The 24,485-nt window shown below is 40.7% G+C and overlaps 1 protein-coding gene across 3 annotated transcripts; it reads left to right on the top strand.

Annotated features, from left to right (window-relative positions):
• Positions 1 to 624: 624 nt before the first annotated feature.
• grb14 (growth factor receptor-bound protein 14) lies at positions 625 to 24,279 on the top strand. Of its 3 annotated transcripts, XM_034573926.1 has the most exons (15): positions 625 to 767; positions 3,559 to 3,774; positions 5,018 to 5,147; positions 15,400 to 15,556; positions 17,592 to 17,713; positions 17,849 to 17,923; positions 18,090 to 18,227; positions 19,454 to 19,564; positions 19,676 to 19,771; positions 20,097 to 20,159; positions 21,749 to 21,865; positions 22,178 to 22,247; positions 22,345 to 22,432; positions 22,755 to 22,848; positions 22,993 to 24,279. In XM_034573926.1, exons 2-15 carry the CDS (start codon positions 3,587 to 3,589, stop codon positions 23,137 to 23,139), a joined length of 1,596 nt encoding a protein of 531 aa, XP_034429817.1. In that variant the 5' UTR covers positions 625 to 767; positions 3,559 to 3,586; the 3' UTR covers positions 23,140 to 24,279. The 3 variants fall into 3 exon arrangements, with proteins under 3 accessions (XP_034429817.1, XP_034429819.1, XP_034429818.1); XM_034573928.1 differs by lacking the exons at positions 625 to 767; positions 3,559 to 3,774; positions 5,018 to 5,147 and adding an exon at positions 11,174 to 11,568; XM_034573927.1 differs by lacking the exons at positions 625 to 767; positions 3,559 to 3,774; positions 5,018 to 5,147 and adding an exon at positions 14,674 to 15,082.
• Positions 24,280 to 24,485: the final 206 nt, after the last annotated feature.

Raw genomic sequence — 24,485 nt, 5'->3', positions numbered from 1 at the left:
TTTCTGTTGTCTTTATTATTCTCATGTCTTTCAGTGGGTCTATGTGTAAACAGATGAAATTGTACCCTGTTCAATACGAGGCACCATTTGTAAAATGTGGAGAATTCTTTAGCTTTGCCAGATGTAAAAAAATAAATAAATTTGCACTACTTTTTTTGTGGAAAAAAACAACGCTGTGTATTTAGTGGCCAATTACTGCATTTGCAATAGTGCTTGCTTCTCAAGTTCTTTGTTTTACATTTACATTTTACATTTAACTTCTAGATTTAGATTTTTTTGCTATTTATTTAACATTTATATTTTAAGATGAATATTGTATTCACTCAAGATTTATATATACTGCATATTTAACATTTACATTTAATAACCCTTAACATTTATATTTCGAGATGTATTTAACATGTGGACATAAGATTTATCTAACATTTACGGTTAATAACATTTATATATTTTTTCAGATCATTGTTTAACATTTACAATCAACATGTAATGTTTTCATTCAACATTTATGTTCAATACTTCCATTTAAACTTAGCTACAGAATGTTACTCTCGGAAAACACATTGAATTATTTGACGTAAGTTTTTTAAACGTGTGTTAATGTTAATGAGAGTGAGTGACGTCACAGCTGCTGAGACGTGATGACGTAGGGCAGGTGAGAGGAGCGCTCCTGCAGCACGTGCACACACAGGGAGAGTTTCCTCTGCAGCTGCGACATGAGGAGTCAGAGGAGTCAGAGGAGGAGACGAAGCTTCAGGAGGCTCCAGGTAAAAAAAAACTGCTGCATTTAAAACATCATGTCGTGTTTTATTAATTTAAACAGTGTTAACGAGTCGGTTCCGGCTGGGTCAGTGGGGACAGGAAGTGGGCGTGTGACGCACTCACTTTGTTAGTTCCTGTATCTGTATTGTATTTGTGTCTTTAGGCCACTTTACCATCGTGTGTGTTGTTTTAACTTGTTGTTCGCCTGTCACGATCTGTACCGTGAGGAGCAGGTCTGTGATGTCTTCCAGTCGTCTCATCAACAGTTGGACAGTAAAGAAACAGTTTGTAGAGATAGAAAGATAAAAAAACAAACACTTAAAGGTTGGGATCCTCCACGTTTCACCTTCACAACATGTGGAGGATGTTTCCTGTTTTCTGTCCTCTCCTATGACAGTTCCATGTTTCAGCTAAAACATTAAATCAAGCCTGATGAATCCCACATTGACGGTTTCTATAGTAAAACACAATTAAAATGTTCAAATTATAGCAAAGGAGATAATGTTACTGCATCGTTTGTCTCATGTAGTTATGATACAAAGTGGGATAAACGTGGATGAAATGGCATTAAAGTGTCGAGTGTCCTATTGCATCATATTCCTCAGGGCTGGGCAATAAATCTATTAATAGTTATTTATAATCTTAATCAAGAGCAATATAACTAAAGTTCAATATATTTCCATATTGAAGATGGCGCATTATTGGTCAACCTCAGTTTTAGTTATTCTCTGCTCATTCAGAAGTTTAAAACCACGACCTTCTCTCAGGAGCAGGGAGCAAACTTTAAACTTAAAGAAATAACACCCTGACATTTATCGTGATAATTCTTGATATCGACTGATATCAATTATATCAACATTTTTATCTTGATATAATTTTTGTCCATAATGCCAAGCTCTGATATACCTACTGTCTGACATTATGAATGGGTTAGTTTAGATTTTCTAAAGAGGCTGCTGCTGTGTGAGAGTTTACCAACTTCTTTGCCTCATCCTGTACAATCGCATAATTTGACCCAGTAAACAATTGTTGTAAACTCGATGTGCATCACATTGAACTGGGCAGATGAGCTGTAGTTTGACTTAAACTTCTGATGTTCTTAAGCATGAAAGACAGATTTTCCCAGTTCTCACAGCAAGAATATGTTTTGTAAGCTTTGAGCTGATGTCAAAGTGAACAGCCCACGCTAAATATAACTTGTCAGTCGGTCAACCACAAAGTAATAATCTGCAATTATTTTGATAATCGGTAACTTTTCAAGTAATTTCTTTATCAAACTAGAACGGCACTTGGTATCGCAGACCTCCACCAAGGCCCAACAGTCTCTCATTAATATCAGTCCCTTAAATATGCCTGATTCTTGTCGAGATCTTTTATTTAACATAACAGGACGGTGAAAACAGATTTGGATTTCGGCTTCTGCAGGGAGCAGGCGGTGAAGCCATCTTTTGGTTAGGTTGTTAAAATGCGAAGAAAGAGCGGCTCATACTGCTGAATTCATGACAGTCCATCACAGTAAGAAAATAAATACAACTAGAACCGTACCTTACAGTAATGTGAGACACTGTTAATAACTCCCTGAAATAGAGTTGGCCTTCATCTTACATCAATGTAATTAGCATTTGCATTGACTGATACCAAAAGAATGTGTTCCAGGCTGGGAGTTATTCCTGGCCCTCTCATGCAGCCCGGCGTTTCTTGTCCCTGTGTCAATCCACTGTCGGACCTCGGCTGAATCATTTGTCTTCACCGATCTCCTCCTGCTCGCTCCTCTCCAAAGTCAAGAAACTAAAGTTAACACTGCTTGTTTTCCCTCTTAAACATAATGTAACACTGGCACAGCGAAACTCCGATTTTTTTTTTTGGTGACCTGTTGTTTCTCCTGTAAGTGTGGTATGGATTTAAAGTGTGTGTACAGATCAACCTCCGTCTCTAAGCAAGAGATTTCCCTGTTCCATGCACCTTTCATACGTTTTTAAAACGCCCCAGCCTCTCGCATCTTGCCAAAGTAATCTGATTATCTTCTGTTAATGTAGTGGGTTATTGCTCCAAGCCTATGTTGCCTGTTAGTCTGTATCTCCAGTAGCCTGTCAGACTCTGTTACACATTACCTCTCGGAGAGATGTTATCATCCCCAACCATCCCCCCACATGGAGCCTGTCACTGAATGACACAGCCCACAACACAGCCAATTTACTTGCCTGGCTACTCTGTCTGCACAACTACATGCCCTCTACAGTTTACTAAGTTTAAAGTGGAATTTGGATCCCTGTGCGAAGTCCATGACAAAAGAACAGTTGGTTTTATGGCACTGGCAGACGTCCCGCACTCAGTACTGTGCTAGAGAGACTGCCCCTTTTGTGTTGTGTGCGATTTGCGTGTGCAATCCCTGCCCTCCAGGTTGCAAAGGCAAGTATAAATAAAAAAAGATTGAAGCAACAACAATATTAAAGACTAAATAAGCCTGAGCAAATTAGATGATTATTTATACACTACTAGGTCAGAGCAAGGATGACTGTTGTAGGAGTCAGTGTGTTAAAAATATCTTTATTGTGGTGGATCATGTTTGGGAAGGAGGGATCGGTTTGCCCCACTGGGCCACCCTCATGGGCAGCAGATGAGCCGGAGAAACAGTGTGTGTGCGTGTGCGTGTGCGTGCGTGTGCGCGTGCGCGTGCGCGTGTGTGTGTGTACACTCTGCTGAGCTGTGAGCAGAGGAGCCCCGCCAGCCTGCTTGCTCTAACTAAGCTCTCTGCACACACACAGTCCAACAGCCTGCCTCTCCTCTCTGCCTCAGATGATGCCTTGGATTTAGCTGAACCCACATGAGTGATATGAATAACACGCTGGACGAAATACACACTTCCAGAGGTCTCGGAGAGAAAGCAGAGATTTTTCAGAGTGGCAGGGGTAATGTGAGTGGTTTCCCCAGCCCAGCCCTCATCCCTCTGCGAGCTCCTTTACTGACACCAAATGCCCAGGAGACCGGGATTACGCCGTGCAAGGGGAACAGGTACGGCTCTTTTTTTTTTCTTTTTCTTTCAAACTTGCCATGAATGAAGCCAGTCTGTTTTATAAGATTAAACAATTATGTAATTCATTTCCTCCTCTACACTGCTCTGCAGAAGAATAGTGCACTCTTTGTGTTAGCAGCGGCGAGACACAGAGGTCTATTTAAAAGCTGCGGCGTAGACTTTGTACCTGTAAACATAATTGGCCGGACCAGCTGTCAATGAAAGTGTAATGTATTATTTCAACAGTGCAGTTAGAGAGCTGGAATCGAATCAAGCACCTGTTAGTTTGTGGGAGATAATCAGTAACTCAGTAACTGCTGTTTGTTCAGAGCAGTAAAGAGAACAGCACCTTTCAGAGACTGAGGCCCTGACTCGTATGCACATATTTCGATGTTTATTATGTGTTTTTTCTGACTGATTTAAATGGTCTGTATGTACAGTATATAGCTCTTTTCTAGAACTGATGACCACTCAAAGCGCCTTACAGTTGTACATTCCCCCATTCATACAGTGCATCCATGTGCAGCACTTTCTCTATGAGAAGGGGGATAGTTGGGGTTCAGTGTCTTGCTCAAGGACTCTTCGGCATGCGGGATCGAATCCCAGTTATCGGGTTAGTGGACCACCGCTCTAACCCCCCTGAGCGGCAGCCGCCCCTAAAAATGGTTAGATTGCAACGACATGCTAAAGAGGTTATTAAGTTTAGAAAATTCCTTTACCTATTGATTATTAGATGTGAGGATTGTAGTATATTTCTCTTCCCACCAGCCAGCAGCCCAAGCGCTGTCTGGGTCTGTTTGCAGCTGCTGTATTTAATAGTGGTGATATCGGGGGGCGGTTCACATGTGCATTATCTTCTTATCAAGAGTCTGTTGGTGACTGCGTGGGGTGTGTCGTCTGTTAGTTGAGAGCACAGGAGGGTCTGAACGGACAGTGTGTTTCTGTCAGATCCGTCAGTTTGTTTATGACCTGCTCCATTTACACTCCTCATTCCTGCGCATGGGACACAAGCAGCGGAGCGTCCAGCAATATGTTGTAACCACTCCAGCATTAAGTCTAATGCGTGATTGCGATGTCACAGTGTAGAGACTGATTCAGGCAAAGGCAAAGACATACTTGCTTTTGAAAAGTGTGGGCTCTCATATAGAGTTTGAAATCAAGTCCGAAACAATGCTTGTCCCGTTTTATGCAACATCCGATTCTTTCCCTCACTGTGTCTTGTGTTTTTTTTTTGTCCTTCAGGAGCAATAAAGAGGGAGAGGAGTTGTTCTCTTCTCCTGTTCCAAACCCTTTTCCTGAGCTTATCCCCTCCACCCTCCCCCACTTTGTCTCTGAATGTTTGTTGCCGTGGACCAAAAACAGTGCAACTCAGGTGAGTGTTCCACTTACAGTACTTGAGGGTGCATGCGACACAAAGAGGGATATTGTCTGAAAAAAAAAAACTAGGCCTCTGCTGTAACGTCTTCCATATGTTACCACAGGCAGCAAAGTTATGCAAACTTAAATTGCAACAAGTGCCAGAAAAACAACTGCAGGCGATGCAGCATTTAACTGTAATTAGATGCATAGTTACACGATGTTTTGCTTGTGATTTGTCTGAAATTTCATGGCATGTGGATGGTGGAACCAGTTATGTGAGTATGGAAATTAGTGACAGTGGGCATATAAAAATGCTGTGTCAGCAAAATCTACACACACAATGTTTTTGCTTTTGAGATCCCAGATTCTTACTTGCGTACTGTACAGTGGCCTCTAAACAACATACAAACTCAGGCAACACATAAGTGTGATACGATGTTGCATTTGAAATGTGATTATAACTTTTATGGTTTACCCAGGAAATACCTGGCCTGGCGCCCGACAGCCACTCTTGTGCGTTTGTTTTAGAACAGGGTGTGCGATTTGTCCTGCACTGAATGTGGGGAAGTACCTGCTGGTGCGGGAAAAGGTTTCAACCCAATCTCGTCGTTGAGCCACTTCTGGCAGGTTCGCTTACTTACTAGTTGAATGAATAATAAAAACTTCAGTCACCAATTGACCGTTCACTAAGCCCCGCTCCTCTCAGTGACTGTTGCTATGCCCGACGAGCTTTCTAATCTCGCACAGCACAAAAGCAGTTGACAGTAGCATGGGCAGGTTTATCACTTACTATTGACTTTATGGTAACTTTGGAAACAATGGCTCTTTGATTTCTTTTTGAGCTGTTAAAAGGCTTCTCGTTGCTTGCCAGCGACAGTTGATTTTGTCAGATGAAAATACTGCCTCACCCACACTTCTTCACTAAGATGCTTATTCATAAACAAAAAAAGTAATGTTGCTTGACCCTTTTTGGTAGACATGAGGAGAAAATCTGTTTATTATGCGCAACAAAAAATAATTGAACTTAACTGATCTGTATTTGATTTGTACATTTATACAGACTTCATTGTCAAAATCTAAAAAAGAGCGCACATTCATTGTGTTGGAAAAAACAGCAATTGTGGTTACATTTTCCTGGGCTGTTAAATTAGTCTGGTTTGTCAACCACCAGATATTTCCTGGATGTGAATCCCTTTAATGTGTGCTGCAGCTGATCTTAGGGTTTTCAGTGTCTTTGCGGTATGCATCTTCATGTGTGCATGTGTAGCAGCAGGGGGCCACTCAAAGCAATGACTCATGGGAAAGCTGGAAGTTACAGAGCTCGGCATTTATACGACCATCAGCCGTATTCGACCACTTTTCATGTGTTGTTTTCAGGATGACATTGAAAATACATACAGAGATTTGCGTTTTGCGTTTTTTTTACCATTGTAACAATAAGTGCTTGTGATTCGCTCAAGAATGTGATCAAATTGGCATTTGTCTTCCTATCATCTCCTCACTCAACATTTCACATCAGAAAATTGTTACAAATTCCTCGAGACCGGTCGAGGATTTAAACAAATTTGGCATTTCTTCTTCAGCAAGTAGAGGAAAACATATAGAAATGCACATGAAGTCACTGTGTAGTCAGGTGAACTCTACATGAAAGTGTACAGTAGGTTAAGACAACTGGATTTTTGAGACAGATCAGTTTACATGGTGAATAAATCAGTATGTGTGTGTGTGTGTGTACTACCTCAGCTGTTTCAGACATACAACTGTGACTTGAGAGGTTACTTTGAAATTAAATCCTCCTGCACTCTCTTGAGTTTGACCTCAGGAAAAGTGTCCACTGGCAATGTTGAGGTTTCAGCTCCTCAGTCCATCGGCTAAGCAACGAGTCACCGCAGACACACACACACACATACACACCCACACACACACAGACATACATACATATACAAAAAAACGTCAGCATGAAATGATGGTGCTTTTGTGCAACCAGATTTTCATTGTGCAGACAGTTCCAGGTTAATATTGTTAAGTCCAAGTAGCTGGCTCTGCTTCCACTTTCCAGGAATATATTGGGCAGTCATGGTTGGACTCTTACCAGAAACCAGAAGCGCACAGACAGACGGCGTTGAGTGCTCAGTTCAGCTGTGTGACTCAGAGGAAATGCCTGCCCCCTCAGAGATGTTATTTCAGATGCAACATGCATCATGTCCATGTTCGTAGCCTCCTGTCTACAGCAGATGTTACACAGTCCTCAGGGTCACACTTAACACATATAAATCATTTGTTAGAAAGCTGCTCACTGACAAAACAGAACCAAGCTCAGGAATAGTTCGCGTTTTACAAACTCAAATCAATCATTAGTGAGGGCTGTTAAAACCACCTTATCCAGAAAAAGTCGGCAGCCATCTTTTTTTTAATTCTCACATTTAAAATAATTAGATTTTATTGTTTTTTCATCCCACGGTGAACACACTGATTTGAGTGGTTGTGTGTATGCAGTAGTGAGAATCAGAGGAGTCACATAGCTTTCATTCCTCGGGCCTAACAGTGAGGGTTATATATAGTAAGTCATCTGCTCTTAGATGCACATGATGCCCCTTTATTTCTTAAAGGTCCAGTGTGTAAGATTTTTGTGAAATTGATCTATTGGCAGAAATTGAACATTAAATAATCCTAGTGATGTTTTCACTAGTGTGTTTCTTGTAACTTGTACAAATTGTTGTTTTCTTTACCCTCGAATCAGGATTTTATATTTACATCGAGAGCGGGTCCTCTCTACGAAGGCCGCCATATTTTTTTAGTTTAGTAACACCTTTTTGATTTTTTATGACAACTGAAGGCTACCACAAGTTCTCTTTCATGTTTGGAAGGGGAGGGTATTCAGCTGCTACATGCAACTTCACCACTAGATGTCACTAAATCGTACACACTGAGCGTTTAAGGGGTTTGTCTCCTTGACCCCCTTTAGACTGACAGTCTTGCCAGATGTGCATTGTGGGCCATTGGGAGTCCTTTACTTGTAAGACGATTTAAAAGTTTTTAATTCTTTGACCTCTGTCCTCTGCTTTATTGTGATGACCATCAATGTTAACGTTTGCATTTTTACCAAACGGCCAAAGTTCAACTATGTTTAGCAAATATACAAAGTGTGGGATTATTGTAAGGCTTAACTGTCGCCTGTTGAACGACAGCTGCAGATGCTGGTCTTGTGTAAATAGGAACAACCAGGGATTAAATTATGAGAGTTGAGTGATGTGACTTGGTCAGTGACAGCATGTGTGTTTATTTTACCGTGTCAAACACAAGTAGTATCTCTCTCTCCATCTGTGAAACACAAACACACAGCACAGATAAATATGGTGTGTTCGCAATCTTTTATGATCTTATCAGGACCACACAGTTTTGTGAATGCACTTGAATTTTGTCAATTTCTCTCTGAAAGTTGTCCTAACTGTGTGTATGTAGCACTGAACACCTCAAGTACAGAACTAACAAATTGGACAAATAGGTTTTTAAGTCCACATTCAGTGAGGTAGTGCATTAATCTGGATACTGTCAACTCATTTCTAGCTCCACCCTTTGACTAGTTTTTAATTTTTGTGGCACTAGTCATGGCCAAGATCGCAGCGATTATAGCAACGGTGGAAAGCAACAAGTGCATTTACTCCAATACTGTGCATGAGTACAATTGTGAGCATCTTTACATGATTATTACCTCCACAAAGGAGCTTAGGCTTTATTGGCATTTGTTTTTTTGTTTGTTAGTTTGCAGCATTACACAAAAACTACTTGAGGGATTTCAACGAAACTTGGTGCAGAACCCATTAGAACGTATTCATTAATTAAACAAATGTTTTTTCCCATAACACTGTGAGATTGGGAATTATATCTCAATTATTAATGGATCTAGATGAAAAGGTTAGTTAAGGCCATTAGGTAACTGATATCTATGAGCAATGTGGTGCAGATTTACTGAATGTTGGGCCTTGGCGGAGTTTTATGCTCCTAAGTTCTCTTCACCATTTAATTCTCTCTGCTACATTTTCAGTGCTTCAAGGCTGAAATGCTGCACCTGTTGAGGTAACAGTGGTGTAAGTGTAAGTGCTGATGCCACCATTGTAATGCAATCAACTAAGATTACATGTCTCTTTGTCTAGATTTGTAGATGATTCTCCCTCTACAGCAACTCTGTTTTTCTTTTATTAAAGTTCTGCTTAGTGCTTTGCTGTATTTGCTTTCTGTTGGTTGCATGTACACAATAGCTTCTATTGTTTTATTTATAGTCATTCACTTAATACCCCTCCATGAAGCTCACGGGTTATGGAATGACGAAGAAAAGGAACGTTCTTCAGTTCCTGCAGTGTATTCTTCTGTGTAGGCTTTGCATTATTGGCCAAATTCGAGGAAAAAAATTATCCTCTGCAGATAGGATTATAACACGACTGGCTTTGCAAGATGCATACTGATGTCTTGCTGTTTTTTAACTAAATATACTGTAAATCCCTGGGCGTCACAGGGTGTACCCTGTATACCTGCATATTTGCCCCGCTGCACCTTAGTTTTACTGTCTTGTTACTTTGACAAACCCTGCAAAAGGGATTTTGACTAATCAACTGTGCTCAAGGACAGTGTGTCTGGAGCTGGCTTTATTATGGGAGCTGTGGAGACTCTGTTATCATCCTGGCTCCATTAATTCCAATTCATTTTAGCGGCGTGATAACTAGCAGCGTCTGTTTGTCTGTGCTCCCACAAGTCACTGTGCTGCGTTTCAAAGATAAACACCAATGCTGTTGTGGGAGGTTCATCTTTCCCTGTCTGTTCTCACAATCTGAAAGAGAGGACAATGACTGGTATCAGGCTTCCACAGTCAGGGCAGCGAAGTTAAATACAACATGTATTTCTCCATCGGCGGAAGCAAAAGAAATGTATCTTTTTTAAATGCAGTGTCTGGGCTTTTTCCCACTAGCTTTAAAAGTTTTTGTTTTTCAAAATCACAATTGTGAAGTCATCACTGACTTTAAGGAAAAGGCGACATCACAGACTATCAACAGACACGTTTTGAACAGAGGCAGCTGTGGCTCAGGAGGTAACCAGAAAGTCGGCAGTTCGATCCCCTGCTCCTCAGTTTCGCATGCCAAAGTTCCCTTAGGCAAGACACTGAACCCCAAATTGCTCCTGACGCCTGTGCCGGCAGCGTGTGAGTAATGTGTGATAGTGAGCACTGCACATAGATGCACTATATGAATGTGTGTGTGAAGAGGTGAATGGCAGAACTGTACTGTGACTCGCTTTGAGTGGTATCAAGACTAGAAAAACTCAATATAAATACAGACCGTTTACCTTTTACTTAATGGGCACTACACTGTGGTTGGTCATTCTAATACTTCAATAATCATCTGTCTAGTTGAGTCTCTGTCTGCTCCTGGTTTCTTGAATATTGTAAGTTGTGACTCCTAAATATAGTACCAGTGGAAACTTAGAATAATTGCAGAATATTAAAATAGAGGCAAACTGTTCAAACGTATATTTAGCCTAAAATATACCTGTCATCCTTTTAAAGGTTTTACATCGATCTCTGCCACTACTGAGGCCTGTATTGTAAAGATGGCAGACTCATGGTTGCCTTGTATAGTCTTACAGTAAAACAGGGGCTGTGGGAGCTGTGAATTGTGGCTGTGGGAGTAAGGGCTCGTCTGAAGGTCCATCTCTCTCGTCTCTCTCTCGTCTCTCTCTCTCTTTTAAGGCGTCTTTATTTATGAAAGCGAAGCGTCAACTGCGGTGGTAATAATACTAATAAAAATTATAATGCATATTTAGATAGTTATAGGAAATAAGACTTTAAGTAAATATAAGTAGGTCTGATGTTGGTCCAAATGAAATGTATAATATGTCAGAGACTAAAAATAGCCATGTGGGCTACAAAGTCAGCAAAACCTATCTGACACATGCACTTTCTGGGAAATCAGCTCATATGGTGTGATTGTGATATTATCACTCTGCAGAATTTGTTACTTTGATTCCAGGTACTTTCTCCGGCCTTGTACTGTATATTTCAACTCTGTTCACCATGAGAAAAGTTTTTTTTCCCCCCATTTTCAGTTTTGTGTTTTGGAACTGCCTTTCTAAAAGGAGAGAAAAGGAAAGAAGCTTTCACGTTTCCAAGGACGAAGGAGGAGTTTGTGTTGTGGGGAGGCAACATGACTTTTTCTCTCACACTTTCATTGTGACAGATCTTACTGCAACTGGTATCCCTTAGAGTTACGCTACAGAAACAACACTCTATTCTCATTAGATTTAGAATTCATACATAATCATTATTCCCAGCAATGTGTGGATATTTTTCACATAGTTATTTGTGCATCTAAGACAGAAGCATGAATTTCCATGCAAGAAGAGTTACCTTGCCGGCCATCACACCACTTTGTCTGCAGAAGCGGGTAGGAAACTTAACATGAATTTCCTCAGTACTTCCTATCTTTCTCTTTCACTGTGTTTTTTCAGATAACGCTATATTCATGTTCGCGTCCTGTTGTTCCCTGTTCCTGTTTAACTTATTTACTTTGGGTTATTGAGAAATGTTAGCGCATTAATTCAAAACCTTGTTTGAATTAATCTTTGGTAAAGATTCCAGATGACATTTAAAAGGCTAGTAACTACGTGTTCGCCTTTTTTGCATATGGTTTGTATATTTTTACAAACCATATGCAAACCCCACACCTTCATGGTAATGGAATCTATTTACAAGGTGGTATATAAAGTTATATGCTATATAAGGTAAAATGGGTCTGTCTACAATCGCCTGAGGCAACATTCAGTGATGTTACTGTGATGTCAACCCATCATCAGTCATCATAGCAAGTGCAATTTGAAATAAATTGATGAGGTTAAATTTAGGATTATGTCAGTGGCGGATCTAGGATTTTTCTAGATCAGGGGCCTTAAAGGGGGGCCAATTATATGTCCAACAAACATGCACAATTCCTGATCCAGTAGGTTGCATATTTAAGTCTCTCCTTGTTTACTGTTAGCTCTATAGCTTTGAGCAAAGGCTTACATCATTTAATATATTTTTTTTATTGTTCTTGTGTTCTTCAAAAAAGCAAATTGCCATATTTATTGTAAGTATTGTTAGTAAGTGACACATTTATTTAACTAAAAAAATAAACTGACCGGACAGAAGCACTTCAGGGGCCAATCAGTATTCAGTTGGGTCTAGTGGATCAGGTTTTTGATTGGGGGCTTTGGCGAAATTGCTTCTATCAGTGAACTCACAAAGTATTATTTTGACTCAAAACATTTGCTCTTATTGATCTGATGGTAAAAGATCTAAGTAACAATTGGTATTCCTGCTATTTGTATTTTTAAAATGGCCCTCGGTTAACAACTAAGATAATGTTTAGAAGTTAAGTGTAACCAACCAGTGAGGCTATAGATGGTGCAGCTGGCTGGGTGCATAACGCATCAGGTCACTAATGGCAAAGATCTCTAGGGAGGTGAGACTGTGAGTTTTTCCAGAGTTTCAACCATGAGGAGCAGGGAGGACATTAGTCACTGGTTTTCTGTAGATGGGCGAGTCTGGAGGCAACCCCCTCGCCACCACCCAGTGATAGAGCTGCAGCTGTGAGAGTGCAGTTCAAGGTTAAACCATAGTAGTCTAATTGGCAACATGGCTCACTCTGTCCTGTCCTTGAGATAACGAGGTCTAATAGAGGAGGTTTTTTATTCAACAAAGCTATATATAGTCCTGCATAATCCCTGTCTGGATTTACTGACTTTTTTATTTTTTTCATTGAAAAGCCACTTGAAAGCCATTTGTAACGCATAACTTTATGTTCTGTTGCACTGCCCGCTACTTTAAGCCTCACCTCTGTGATGGAAAGGTTAGTATCAAAAAGTGTTGAATGTGGCTTGTTGTGCATTGAGTCTAACTGATGAAGTGGTGGGTAGATGTTATATAGACTAAGCGTTGGGACCACCCACAGATGAGATTGAGTTCAGTGTTGGTTTCACCAGCACAAAAAGTTTCTGGCCACAGACGCGGACTTTATAGCACCAATCAGTTTCAGAGTCTTTGAGTTGGAGGAGGCAAAGATTTTTGTTCTGCCATTTTACACGATATGGCTACGTCCACACTAACACGTACGCTTTAGCTTTAGGGTTAAATGCATTGCTTGTTCCACATTCACGCTTGTCGTCGACAATATTCCTGAGTTGTAGAGCACCTGAAATGGAGACTTTTGGTAATGCTGTTGAGTCGTGTTGACCCTTTTTCAGTTTGAAGACTGTGTTTCTGTCTGGATGGACAGAAACAGAGACTAGTGAAAACGGTGATGCAGACACACCCATATTTGCTTCCTGATTGTGTCTTATCAACTTAACTCATCAGCACTGGTGAATGCAAGTATTACCTAAGTTGCAGTTGATGCCAATTTTCTATTTTGTGGTGAGGAATAATAAACTCTGCAGCTCTCTTTTTAGTCTGCATGTTGCAACATAACATAAAGCGGACGTGAATGCTTTTCAGGTGAAAGCGTGTGTACATTTGGATCAGGGCTACTTGCTGATGAATGCACCTCTGTGTTCACTGATAAAAACCTCAGTGGTTCATGCAGCCTGCTGCCTTGTCTGGCCATTCATTATAAACTCTTAAACAATGATTAACAGTGCTGTCCACTCTGTATTTTCAACTATCCTGTGTAAAACAATGACAATAATTGACCTGTAGAACTAGAGTAATTACAGTGTGTGTGTGTGTGTGTGTATATATATATATATATATATATATATAAAAGATGTATTTAAGGTGGATATTTTTATTGATGTGGTAATAAGTGCATAAGTTGCATTTGTGAATCAATGAGTACACCTCAAATATTGAAACTGTTGGTGTAAGTTCATTTTGAGACGGACAATAGGGAAACTCCAGACACTCAACAATATAGTGTAACTTCATCACTCAGTCATGTGGCATTTGGCTAACCAATGATGTAACTATCACTTTGTCAGTCAGTCACTGACATCACTCAGTGATTACAGACATCTGTGTCCAAGTAATGGCCTCACTCTTGAGTTTTCTTCACCCTGTGACATGACTGACCCAGAAACGTGATGCCTGAATGATGCGATTTGACCAGTTCTCTGGAAGCCACTTCCTTAAAGCAACTCAGCTGAGGTCTAGTCTAAATACAGTCATGACCAGTTGGACATCGACAAACAAAGATATTTTTCGTGTAAGGCTCCATGCAGGCTGATGGAACACTAAATGGTTTCAAGTGAGAGGTGCTGCCTTAAATGATTTGTGGACGGCTCAGTCCTCTGCCCTGTAGAAGCTCTGATCTCCTATTCTCTCCACCAACACCACCACCCCCGCCACTGGCCAATTTTGGGCTAAGTTGACCAAACTAGCATTACATTTAACCAGCACCATTATTACTGCTCTTGGCCCTTGCATGGCTTTATGCTGAGAACCCTGCTTCCTATGGGTGTGTGGATGTGAGTAGAGAGGAAGGGGGTGGGAGCCTTGTGACTTTCTCTGCCCCCATCTCTCTCTCTCTCTCTCTCTCTCTCTCTCTCTCTCTCTCTCTCTCTGACTCTCTCTCCCTCCGTCTCCACCCACTAGTGAAGGATCAGATTGATCTCTGGCTTCTTGACTCCTCGTGGTGGTGAGGAGCACCAGCAACACAGATACGTGGAGTCAGGAGAGCGTTGTGCTTAGAAGCCGTTTTGTCCAATTACCTCCTTTCAGCTCCACCGCAGCACTGAGTGAGAGAGAGAGAGAGACGGAGAGCGGGAGACACTCTTTGCCTCCCAGCTGACACTCGCGGTGCCGTCTGATGCGTGTTTTTATGTTTCTTACAAAAGCTCTCCTTTGCGATGCTGTGTACTCAGCCATGTATAGGCTACAGAGCTTGCAAAACCTCGGAACTCTGCTCGATTTCAAACAGAGGGGCGGTGAGTTATACTTGGCTTCATTTGTGTTGCACTAAGTGTTTCATGTGTCAATGGTGTTGCAAGATTATTCAAGTCTTTATATCCTGGAACAGTCTCTGCACATTGTTCTCTACTTGCGATCTTCTGAATATTGTGTTACTGTAAAATAACCAAAACTGCTGTATGTAGGTCAAACTGATTAATGTGTCTGATACTTTGCCTCATGTTTAATACTGGTCACTGCATTATTTCAAGCCAAAAGCAGTTTCAGCTCGTTCAAGGTAGAAAGTTTTCTGCTCCCAGTGAATGCTTTTGTTGATTCGATGCTGCTGTTGCAGGTAATCAAAGTTTATAATGAAGATAACACCAGCAGAGCAGTAGAAGTTCCCAGTGACATCACTGCCAGGGACGTATGCCAGCTGTTCGTCTTGAAGAACCACTGCATCGATGACCACAGCTGGACCCTGTTTGAAAACCTCTCACATCTGGGAATAGGTAAGAGTTTGTTTTCTGAAAAATTATCTTCACGTGAGAATGTAAAAATCTCAATGACAGTTTGGTTAAAAATAAAATGTCAAAATGCTCAAGATGTGTTTAAGTTAAAGTTCCGGCTGCAAACTGCAATCAGAGCCACTCCTTGACATAAAGTGTATATCATTACCTCTGCTGAGGAGGTTATATTCCTCCTGTCCATTGTTTGTTGGTTGGATTATTTGTAAGATTTCACACAAACAGGACAGATTACCATGAAACTTGGTATGAGTCAAGGAAGAACACGTTCAATTGTGTTGTTCGTTTTATAAAATTTCATGATGACAAAATATTTGAAAAACTGCATCTAGTGAATTTAAATGTGGTTTCATAATGGGACTGTTTGGCCTCTCTAGATGTCATTTCGTTTTTTCAGTCAGTGACGGTGTTAATCCTTCCTTTTTTTTTTCCGCAATGAACCATAAGCAAAATAATCTATTCTTTGAATGCATCATTTCAATATTTGAATTGATTTGCTATATTAAAATGTCATCTGTGTTAAGCCTGATTCTACACCTCTGATTCATCGTTCACATTTCAGATGTTTTTCTGCAGTTAAAATAGTTTTCTGGCCCTGAGGAAAAAATTTAAATCCAAGATAGTGAGTCAAACCAGTTCAGATTGCAGTTTTCTTTGGAAATATATATGAAACCGTTACCTCTTTGGTTTTTGCTTGTGTACTGTATGTACTCGTATTAATCATGTGAAGTGCTTTAGGTGAGATGCTTGATTTGATGATAGGATTGAGTGGTGGTGTGTTGTAGATGTATGAGAGCTGAATAAATCGCTGTCCTCTGTGTGTTCTGTTGAATCCTAAACCACATGGTGTAAAATGTGAGAGGAGCTGATGTGGGATTGTGTCTTTTTCAGTGTGAGACATCAATTATACATCTTCCTGGTGCAGAATGTTATTACTCTATTGGAATTGCAATAGCATGGACGTAGTGCAGTGCATGTATAAAGACATAACTGTCTACACTGAGACGAATGGATTTTCTCTCATTGTATCTGTCGACTGGCTTTGCTGTTATTTTCCAAGCTGCACAACCTGCTGCTGCTGATTAACAGTTGAATTGATGCACATTTTCAAAAAGATTTGCTTTAACCTGATTTACGTAACATGCACTGTGATGTCAGTATATGTTACATCATCCCCTCAATTTGCATTTAATAGTGCTGCATGAAAAGCAACACATATATAATTCTTAGTGAGCCAACAGTTGAAAACACACAAATTTGTCAATGATAAAACGGATCTGCAAGGTGACAGTGTGACTGCATAAATGATTTCTCAGCTGCATTTTCACACTATTGCACACATTACATAATTCATCCATCTGCCCTGTTTCACTCGTCAGTGTTTTAGTCGAGACTGCATGTCACTGCTTTCCACAGAAAAGCTTGAATCTAGATATTCACACGATCTATTATAATACTTTAACAACCATTCGATTGTGTCAAAATACAATATTTTGAGTAATTTTAGGGATTGTAGATAGTTTCTACATAGGATGTAGAATATAGTTTGCTTTTTGCACAACCTACGAAGAGTATATCTATAAATCCTAATTAAATTAAATAACTGAAAGAAGGGTATATGTCAATTTTCATGTTTATTATTGTCACCATCGTGGGTAATAACACTTTGCCTGATGACGTCTTTGCCCTGATGTTGCTCATAGTTCAACTTTGCTTTACGTGGCTGCCTGAACACCAAACCTTTTTTTTCTCTCCCAATAATTCCACGATCGGTTTTAGTGCTAGAAAATGATTAGTTTATGTTTTACTGCTTTAGATTACACACTCATAAAAAGTTAATAATCAAACTTTGTTCCTCGAAGTTGAGCAGTATAGCTCCTGCAGGAGAATCTTATGCAGATATAGCTTTTCTCTGTGATCTTTAACTTTGGTTTGATTCTATCGCGTCTCCATGTTGTCTCCACAGAGCAGTGAAACACACGAGCTGCATTTTTACTCTCTTTTCTCCGTGTGTTACTAGAAAGAACCATTGAAGACCATGAGTCTGTTATGGAGGTGCTGTCAGGCTGGGGGTTGGACACAGACAGCCGGCTGTGTTTTAGGAAGAATTATGCTAAATATGAATTCTTCAGGAAACCTCTGGTGAGTAACTTGTGTGCATGGCGATTCATTCATGTACTTTTGCATTTGATACATCATCCAACAGGTATTCCCACCATGGTGTGATATGAGGAGTTTCAGCGCTGTTGTAATACTCGGGTGCTTTCATATTGGTAGGAGTTTTTCCCGGATCACATGGTCTCCATATCCAGTGAAACCAATGGGATGGTGGATCCCTCTCAGCTTATACAGGTATCAGGTTCTCTCTAATAACAGTCAACTCTCTTTGACCTTGAGTGAGCTAATTGTGAGTTTCTCAACCTCTGTCTAAATGTGTTGTGTGTGTTATCTCTAGAATCAACTACACACACACACACACCTACACATGTAATGACAAATATTTCTCTACCCAACGCAGACTTTCCTCAACTCCAGCACTTGTCCAGAGATACATGGGCACCTTCATGCCAAAGAGATAAGCAGGAAATCTTGGAAAAAGTTTTTTTTTGTCCTGCGGAGGTCGGGGCTTTATTTTTCCAGTAAGGGAACGTCCAAGGTCAGTAAAACAAAATCATCCACAGGATGTTGTAGTCTCTGCATTGTCGGAAAATCAAAAGCAATTATAAGCCAGTGGGAATTTTTTTTTTCACACAACTAAAACCATTCTGTTGCAGTCAATACTTTAATTTCTGTTGCTTTTTTATGAAAAATAAAAATGCACGGCACCATTTGCAGAATATAAACGCCTGATTAAATCTATGAATGAATCCTATGAATGTACCTTTGCACAGTGGGTTCATATATGTCTCACTTGTGTTGTGAAAGGGCAGGGAAACAGGTTGAGCTTGATTTTCCTTAGGTCAGCTGGCACAGCAGCCAGGCAGAAACGGTGCTCTCAATGCTGCTGACAAGTGAACCTCATACCGAGGCACCGGCCGTGCCAACGCAAACTTCTCAACTGCTTTCATTTCCTACAACAGTGGACCTTTTGTTTGTCGAGCACAGGAAGGCTTTGGTACGGTGCCCGCTTTTTGCTCGAGCAGGTTTACATTCATCTGTGGTCCCGGTCGAACACATTGCAAGTCAGTCCGCACAGTCGCTCACAGCTGGGGCTTTACTTTAAATAAGGAAGTGGGAACAGTGTGTCACATGAAAAGCAGAACAGTGGTAGTCCTTGTGCTTTTTTTTTTTTTTTCGCCTCGGAAATTTATCTCTGGCACCATGTGACTGTTCATAATGTCTCAGGACAGCACAAATCAATATTTCTAAATTTATCCTTATCTCTCTAATTACATTTGTAGTTCAACCGCACCCTGAGTCACTGATAATAGACTCATTGAATAATATGCATTGTTATTTATGCAACTTAACCTCCTACTCTGTCCTAAACTCAGCTAAAAAGATCACACTGTAACAACGGATTAATTCAATTCCTAAAGGTATTTATCCACGGTTTGCTGTTAAAGTTTTATATGAGAATAATTTTCTATTAAATTATAAAATCAAACTAGAATGGCACTCAGTACATTGTACACTTCCACCAAGGTCCAACAGTCCCCTCATGAAATGAATGAATGAATTAAATTAATTAGTTCCATGAGTTATTATCTGAGCAATCAATGAAAATGTTGAAAAACTCCATCTCTCAATGTTAAAGAAAATGAAAAAAGATTCCTGGATCCGCTCCAAATTGGTTCTGTCCTGATCCATTCTGCAAAAAATAGAAAAAAATATATATATATATGATTTAACATTGTATGTTGTCGTGTCTTTGTCGTACAGGAACCAAGGCATCTCCAGTTCATTGCCGACTTCAGCGACTGCGACGTCTACAGCGTCCTGTCTGCCAAAAAACTGCACGGAGCGCCCACAGATTACGGCTTCTGCGTCAAGGTACCATCACTTTTCTGGACATGGTAAAAGTGCACTGGAGGAGCAGAAGTATTGATTTCCAGCATGTTGAGCTCCACTAGTTTTTAATGTAACGTCTCTCCTTCTCTACAGTCCACAAAGTGTAGCTCAGCGCGGGACTTGAAGCTGTTCTGTGCGGATGATGAGCCGACCAGGACCTGCTGGATCACGGCCCTGCGCTTGTTAAAGGTCGGCTTGCTCATCACAAACTCCAGGCCCATGTCTGAGAGGAGGAATGTCGAGTCAATGCTAGAGTCAGATTTAGCTTTTGGAGGAGGTCAAGGAAAGATATTGAGTGATGCAGGATTAGCAGCCCCTCTCTTGATATGTTGTTCGTTGTCTGGATGTCTGCTGGAGACAGGTTAAAGCATGAGACGCTCTCCTGCACATCTATAAATAATATACAGTAAAGCACAGCAGACTGATATACTTGTATCTGTCCATTTTATCACTCTTCTACAGGTTGACTGAAAGTGTTGTAAAGTTATAATTAAATGTCATGTTTCTATTTCAGTATGGGATGCAGCTGTACCAAAACTTCATTCAGCCACACCAGAAACAAAAAGCCTCACCGATGGTAAGTGAAGCTCAGATTATTATTTCACTGTCCTGTGATTCTCGTGGAAATAATAATAGTTGTATATTTAAAGCTGCTTTAATCAGTATTCTTACACATTAACAATGAATTAAATGACAATGTGAAACCAGGTGATCGTAGTGACAAATCTGCATTAACCTGCAACTTTGCAGTTCATGTTAGCTGTATGAGGCCTTTTTGATTTTCCAAGTGAAGCCAAAATGTCCTTTATAGGAACGCCGCCATCTTGAGTCTGGAAACAATCAGTAGATGGAGTTGAGTCTTAAGGTCCCACTGATATAAGCGCTCGAGTCGGTCATTTTTACTATACAATCAAATAGCTAATTCAAACCAAACTTAGACGAGCATTTGAACATACAGTGTGATGTGAACAAAAATAATTCTGGCGTTACTTTATATTTTGTTACATGTCACATCTGCCAACATGGAGGAGGCAGGTTTTTGGACCTATACTCCAGCCAGACACCAGGGCGCCATTGAGACTCACCTTTTGAGAGCAGTCATGTCGTGCGTCTTTATATGCAGTCTGTTATAATACATGCCGAGCAGTTATTATAAAGTGTGAATCTCACCCTGAGGGTCATCGAAGGAACATGAATGGAACATGTGTTAAAAAAAAAATCAGCTGGGGCTAACACTTGCCAACACATACAGTAGCAGTGTAGTGATATAATTGCGTAGGACAAATAAGGCACCTTCAGTGTGCTAATGCAGGTTTCTCGTCCCAGAAAATAGCCTCAGACTCATCTGGGAGTATTTTTGTGGCAGCGAACACAATCTATTTATGGCTTTTGGACATGTTCATGAACCCTCTCCTTTCTAAAAATACACGGCGATCAGCTGCTCTCAGATTTAACAACTCATCACCTCTCCTCCGCTGTTAGAGGTTCATGTGTGTCCAGCAGCCTTCGCCAAGAAGATTATAGAAAAAGATCGAGGAGTGCATGAATCTGCCAAACGCCGGGTCAGGCTGGTGAATCTGCTGTAGGTTACATGACCGTTGGTGCCAAAATGAGAATACAGCTTCATGTGTTCACACTGGAAAGTAAATAACAGCCATATTTAAACACGATGTTTTACTGTAAGTCAAACTTTGATAAGTGATGATAAGTATCTTTGAGTAGATAAGAGTAGCTGGAACACTGCTGTCCTCGAGGTAAACACTGCTCACTTTGTTTTTGCCACTTGTGAGCTTTGTAGCTGCTAGAGGAATGAATGTGGCGACTGTGAAGCTTCTCGTTAATCCTGATAAGAAGAGTTTCCTTCAGTGTGTGCAGCTGTTTAGAGCCACTCGCTTGATGGCAGCTTAAATGGGTAAAATGTGTCCATGTGTCATTCCCCTCACGGCCTCTCTAATCCTCCTTACATGGGGTTTTCTGTCTGGAATCCTCTAGAAATGATGGAGCCACTAGATGGCAACACAATACCACAAGAAGTCAATCCACTGGGTTAATAAAATAACACAGTATCTGTATTTCCAGCTTTTCCATGAAAAATAAAGCAAAAAGTGAGATTTCTTTTACGACTGTTATTCCAAAATAACACCATATGAACTGTATCTTTTTTAGAGAAGCATCTCTGAGAACTCTCTGGTGGCCATGGATTTTTCCGGCCAGAAGAGCCGCGTCATCGAGAACCCGTCCGAGGCGATGTCTGTGGCTGTAGCGGAAGGTCTGTCGTGGAGGGTAAGTCAGGGTTCGGCAGATTCGTTCGTGATGATGTGTTGTTCTGCAATAATGACATTACTGTTACATTGTCCAGTGGAAACATGTACCAATAACTGGCCATGTCTAAATTAAATGTTGCTTAAAAAATGAACAAGGATCGAGGATCAAATTCCTCTAATGAAGCTAATTAAATATAGTAATGTCCAGTGTAACAAGAGTTATATAAAACTTGCATAATGTTTTTCAACAAGACTAAGAAGAGAAGAGAAACTGAATGAATGAATTACAATTTTCTAAACTTAATTTGACTGTCACTTGTTTGTGCCTCAGAGGAAAAGCTGTCACCGTCTGAGCGGTCACGGGAGCCCCTCCACATCACTGAGTTCAATGTTCAGCATAGGTCGGTGCGACACATTTTTACTATTCAGATTTTCTGTATGCCCACTGTATGACACAGAACATTTGTAACATACGTGTTGTCTCTCTGTGTGCTGCAGCGCTGCACATGGCTCAGGCGTGGTTCCACAGCAAACTGTCGAGGGAGGAGGCTCAGCGGCTGATCACTCAACAGGGTCTGGTGGATGGGTAAGCAGCTACAGTATGAACAGTGCACTTGACTCATTGTCATGCAGACTCCTGCACGCATGGTTGTGCTATTATTAATTTATTTTGGTTCTAGGCGTTGGGAGATACTTGTGTTTAAGTTATACAGATGCCATTGTTATTGGTTTGTCGGGTAAGTGCAGGCACATCCAGACTTTTTGATTGTTCAGAGAGAAAGTACAAGGATTTTGAGGCATCTAGTTGAAACATTTAGCAAGTTCTTTCCAGCAAGTGGATGCGATACGTCTTTGTACAAAGGTAAAAAGGAATTGGAACAACAGTAAAGGCTTCTGTTTGTTTTCAGAGTGTTTCTTCTGAGGGACAGCCAAAGCAACCCCAAGACGTTTGTACTGTCACTGTGCCACATGCAGAAAGTCAAACACTTTCAGATCTTACCTGTGAGTACAATCCACTGTTTGGAAATACTGTCACAAGATGCATTTCACTCATCTTCCAAAAATCACCTAAAGATTTCAGCCTCAACTTGCACATCACGTTTCTCCTGCGTGCGCTTCCCTTGTGTGTGTGTGATGTGCATGTAGGTGGACGATGAAGGCGAGTTATTCTACAGCCTGGACGATGGTCACACACAATTCACAGACTTGATCCAGTTGGTGGAGTTTTATCAGCTGAACCGCGGCGTGCTGCCCTGCAAGCTCAAGCACCACTGTGCCCGGATCACCCTGTGAACGAGGGAACCAGGAGACCCCCCCCCTCCGAGGGCCCGCGTGCACCTTTTTTAAACTCCAGGGCCTTTCTGGACAGACACTCCCAGCGCTCTTGTGCCTTGAAACAGAAAGATACAGTCCAATCAATATCTTAACAGCCATGGTAACTGAAACCACTGTTTTCTTCAGTCACACTCTGGTACATGGTCTGTCTTGTTTTCCTTTTGCAGAAAAAGCTGAATCTGATAATAGTCTGTGTAATAATGACTCTTCGGCCCTGTAATGTCTCCATCATGTATGGGGACTTCTCGTCCTGCATAATGTAAAGCAGCAACATCATGCCAGCGATGAAAGATAGTGTAGCTGGAAAATATAATGTCGACTGCAGTGTGTATACTGTAATGATATACCGGTCAGTTATAGTCTGTCAAAGCTAATGAAGGTTGAATCCCAACAGAGGACTACAAGAATTGTTTATATGTGACCATGTTGTGCTGGGAATTGTAGTCCACAACACCTCCGCCTTGTTAAATCTGAGTAAAACTAAGCTATCGTTGCGTGTCATTGCATCACTCTGATTATTCAGGTATTTTTTTTGTAAGAAAATGATTGTTTTCTATTTGAGAAATAAAATGACGACATCTCAGGAAGAGTCACTCTGTGTGCAGGACTGAGACTGCCGAGCGAGAAACAGAGGTGAAGTACGGGCGGAGGGGCGGCACACAACCTCACCTTTTTGATTTTAAACGTATGTGATTCAATGAAATGTTTATTGCGTGAAGTCCGTCGCGATCTCTCTGTGGAGTGACATGTTTCACCAATTTTAGACATAAGCCATCAAGATGAAAATCAGAAGTTTTACTGTATGACTGATTTTTGATCGTATCCGGATTCAGTGTATATTGAAATTAAGCTTTTATATTTTCCAAAGATACAGGTACTAAGATTGCAGAACCTGGGTAGGTCGTACTGTGATGTTAACACCACTGATGTGGGTATCCAGCGTCAGACTGTGTTTTGTCTTTGAAAAGCCACGGACATGATCGACATCACCATGTTGTGCTTGGTGTTCCTTTTCTTTTTTTGACAACAGTGCATTGAACAATGAATGTCATGGACTGCATAGTTCATATATAAAAAACACAGTCTGTTTGTAATGTATGATTGTTTGATTTATTCTCACCTTTACTGTTGTAGCTATAGAATAGTTTTGAGAAGAAAAATCTGTATTACACGACAGGAGATTTTATTAATGTTTAAATAGTGCCAGTGATGTGTTCATTCGGTGAGCAGCACCATGAACCCTTTAGTTTGAACCAGATCTTATTTAAACTTTAGAAATTACGACAATAGATCACTTGGCTAAT

The sequence above is a fragment of the Hippoglossus hippoglossus genome, chromosome 21 (assembly GCF_009819705.1).
Source record: "Hippoglossus hippoglossus isolate fHipHip1 chromosome 21, fHipHip1.pri, whole genome shotgun sequence".
Taxonomy (NCBI): domain Eukaryota; kingdom Metazoa; phylum Chordata; class Actinopteri; order Pleuronectiformes; family Pleuronectidae; genus Hippoglossus; species Hippoglossus hippoglossus.
The sequence above is the reverse complement of the archived record's forward strand: the minus strand, read 5'-3'. Positions and strand labels throughout refer to the sequence as shown.

Coding starts and splice junctions, on each gene's coding strand:
- grb14 (XM_034573926.1), top strand. CDS start 3,587: ATGAGTGATATGAATAACACGCTGGACGAAATACACACTTCCAGAGGT. Junction 3,775..5,017: donor ACGCCGTGCAAGGGGAACAG/GTACGGCTCTTT, acceptor TTTGTCCTTCAG/GAGCAATAAAGAGGGAGAGG. Junction 21,866..22,177: donor CGGAAGGTCTGTCGTGGAGG/GTAAGTCAGGGT, acceptor TTTGTGCCTCAG/AGGAAAAGCTGTCACCGTCT.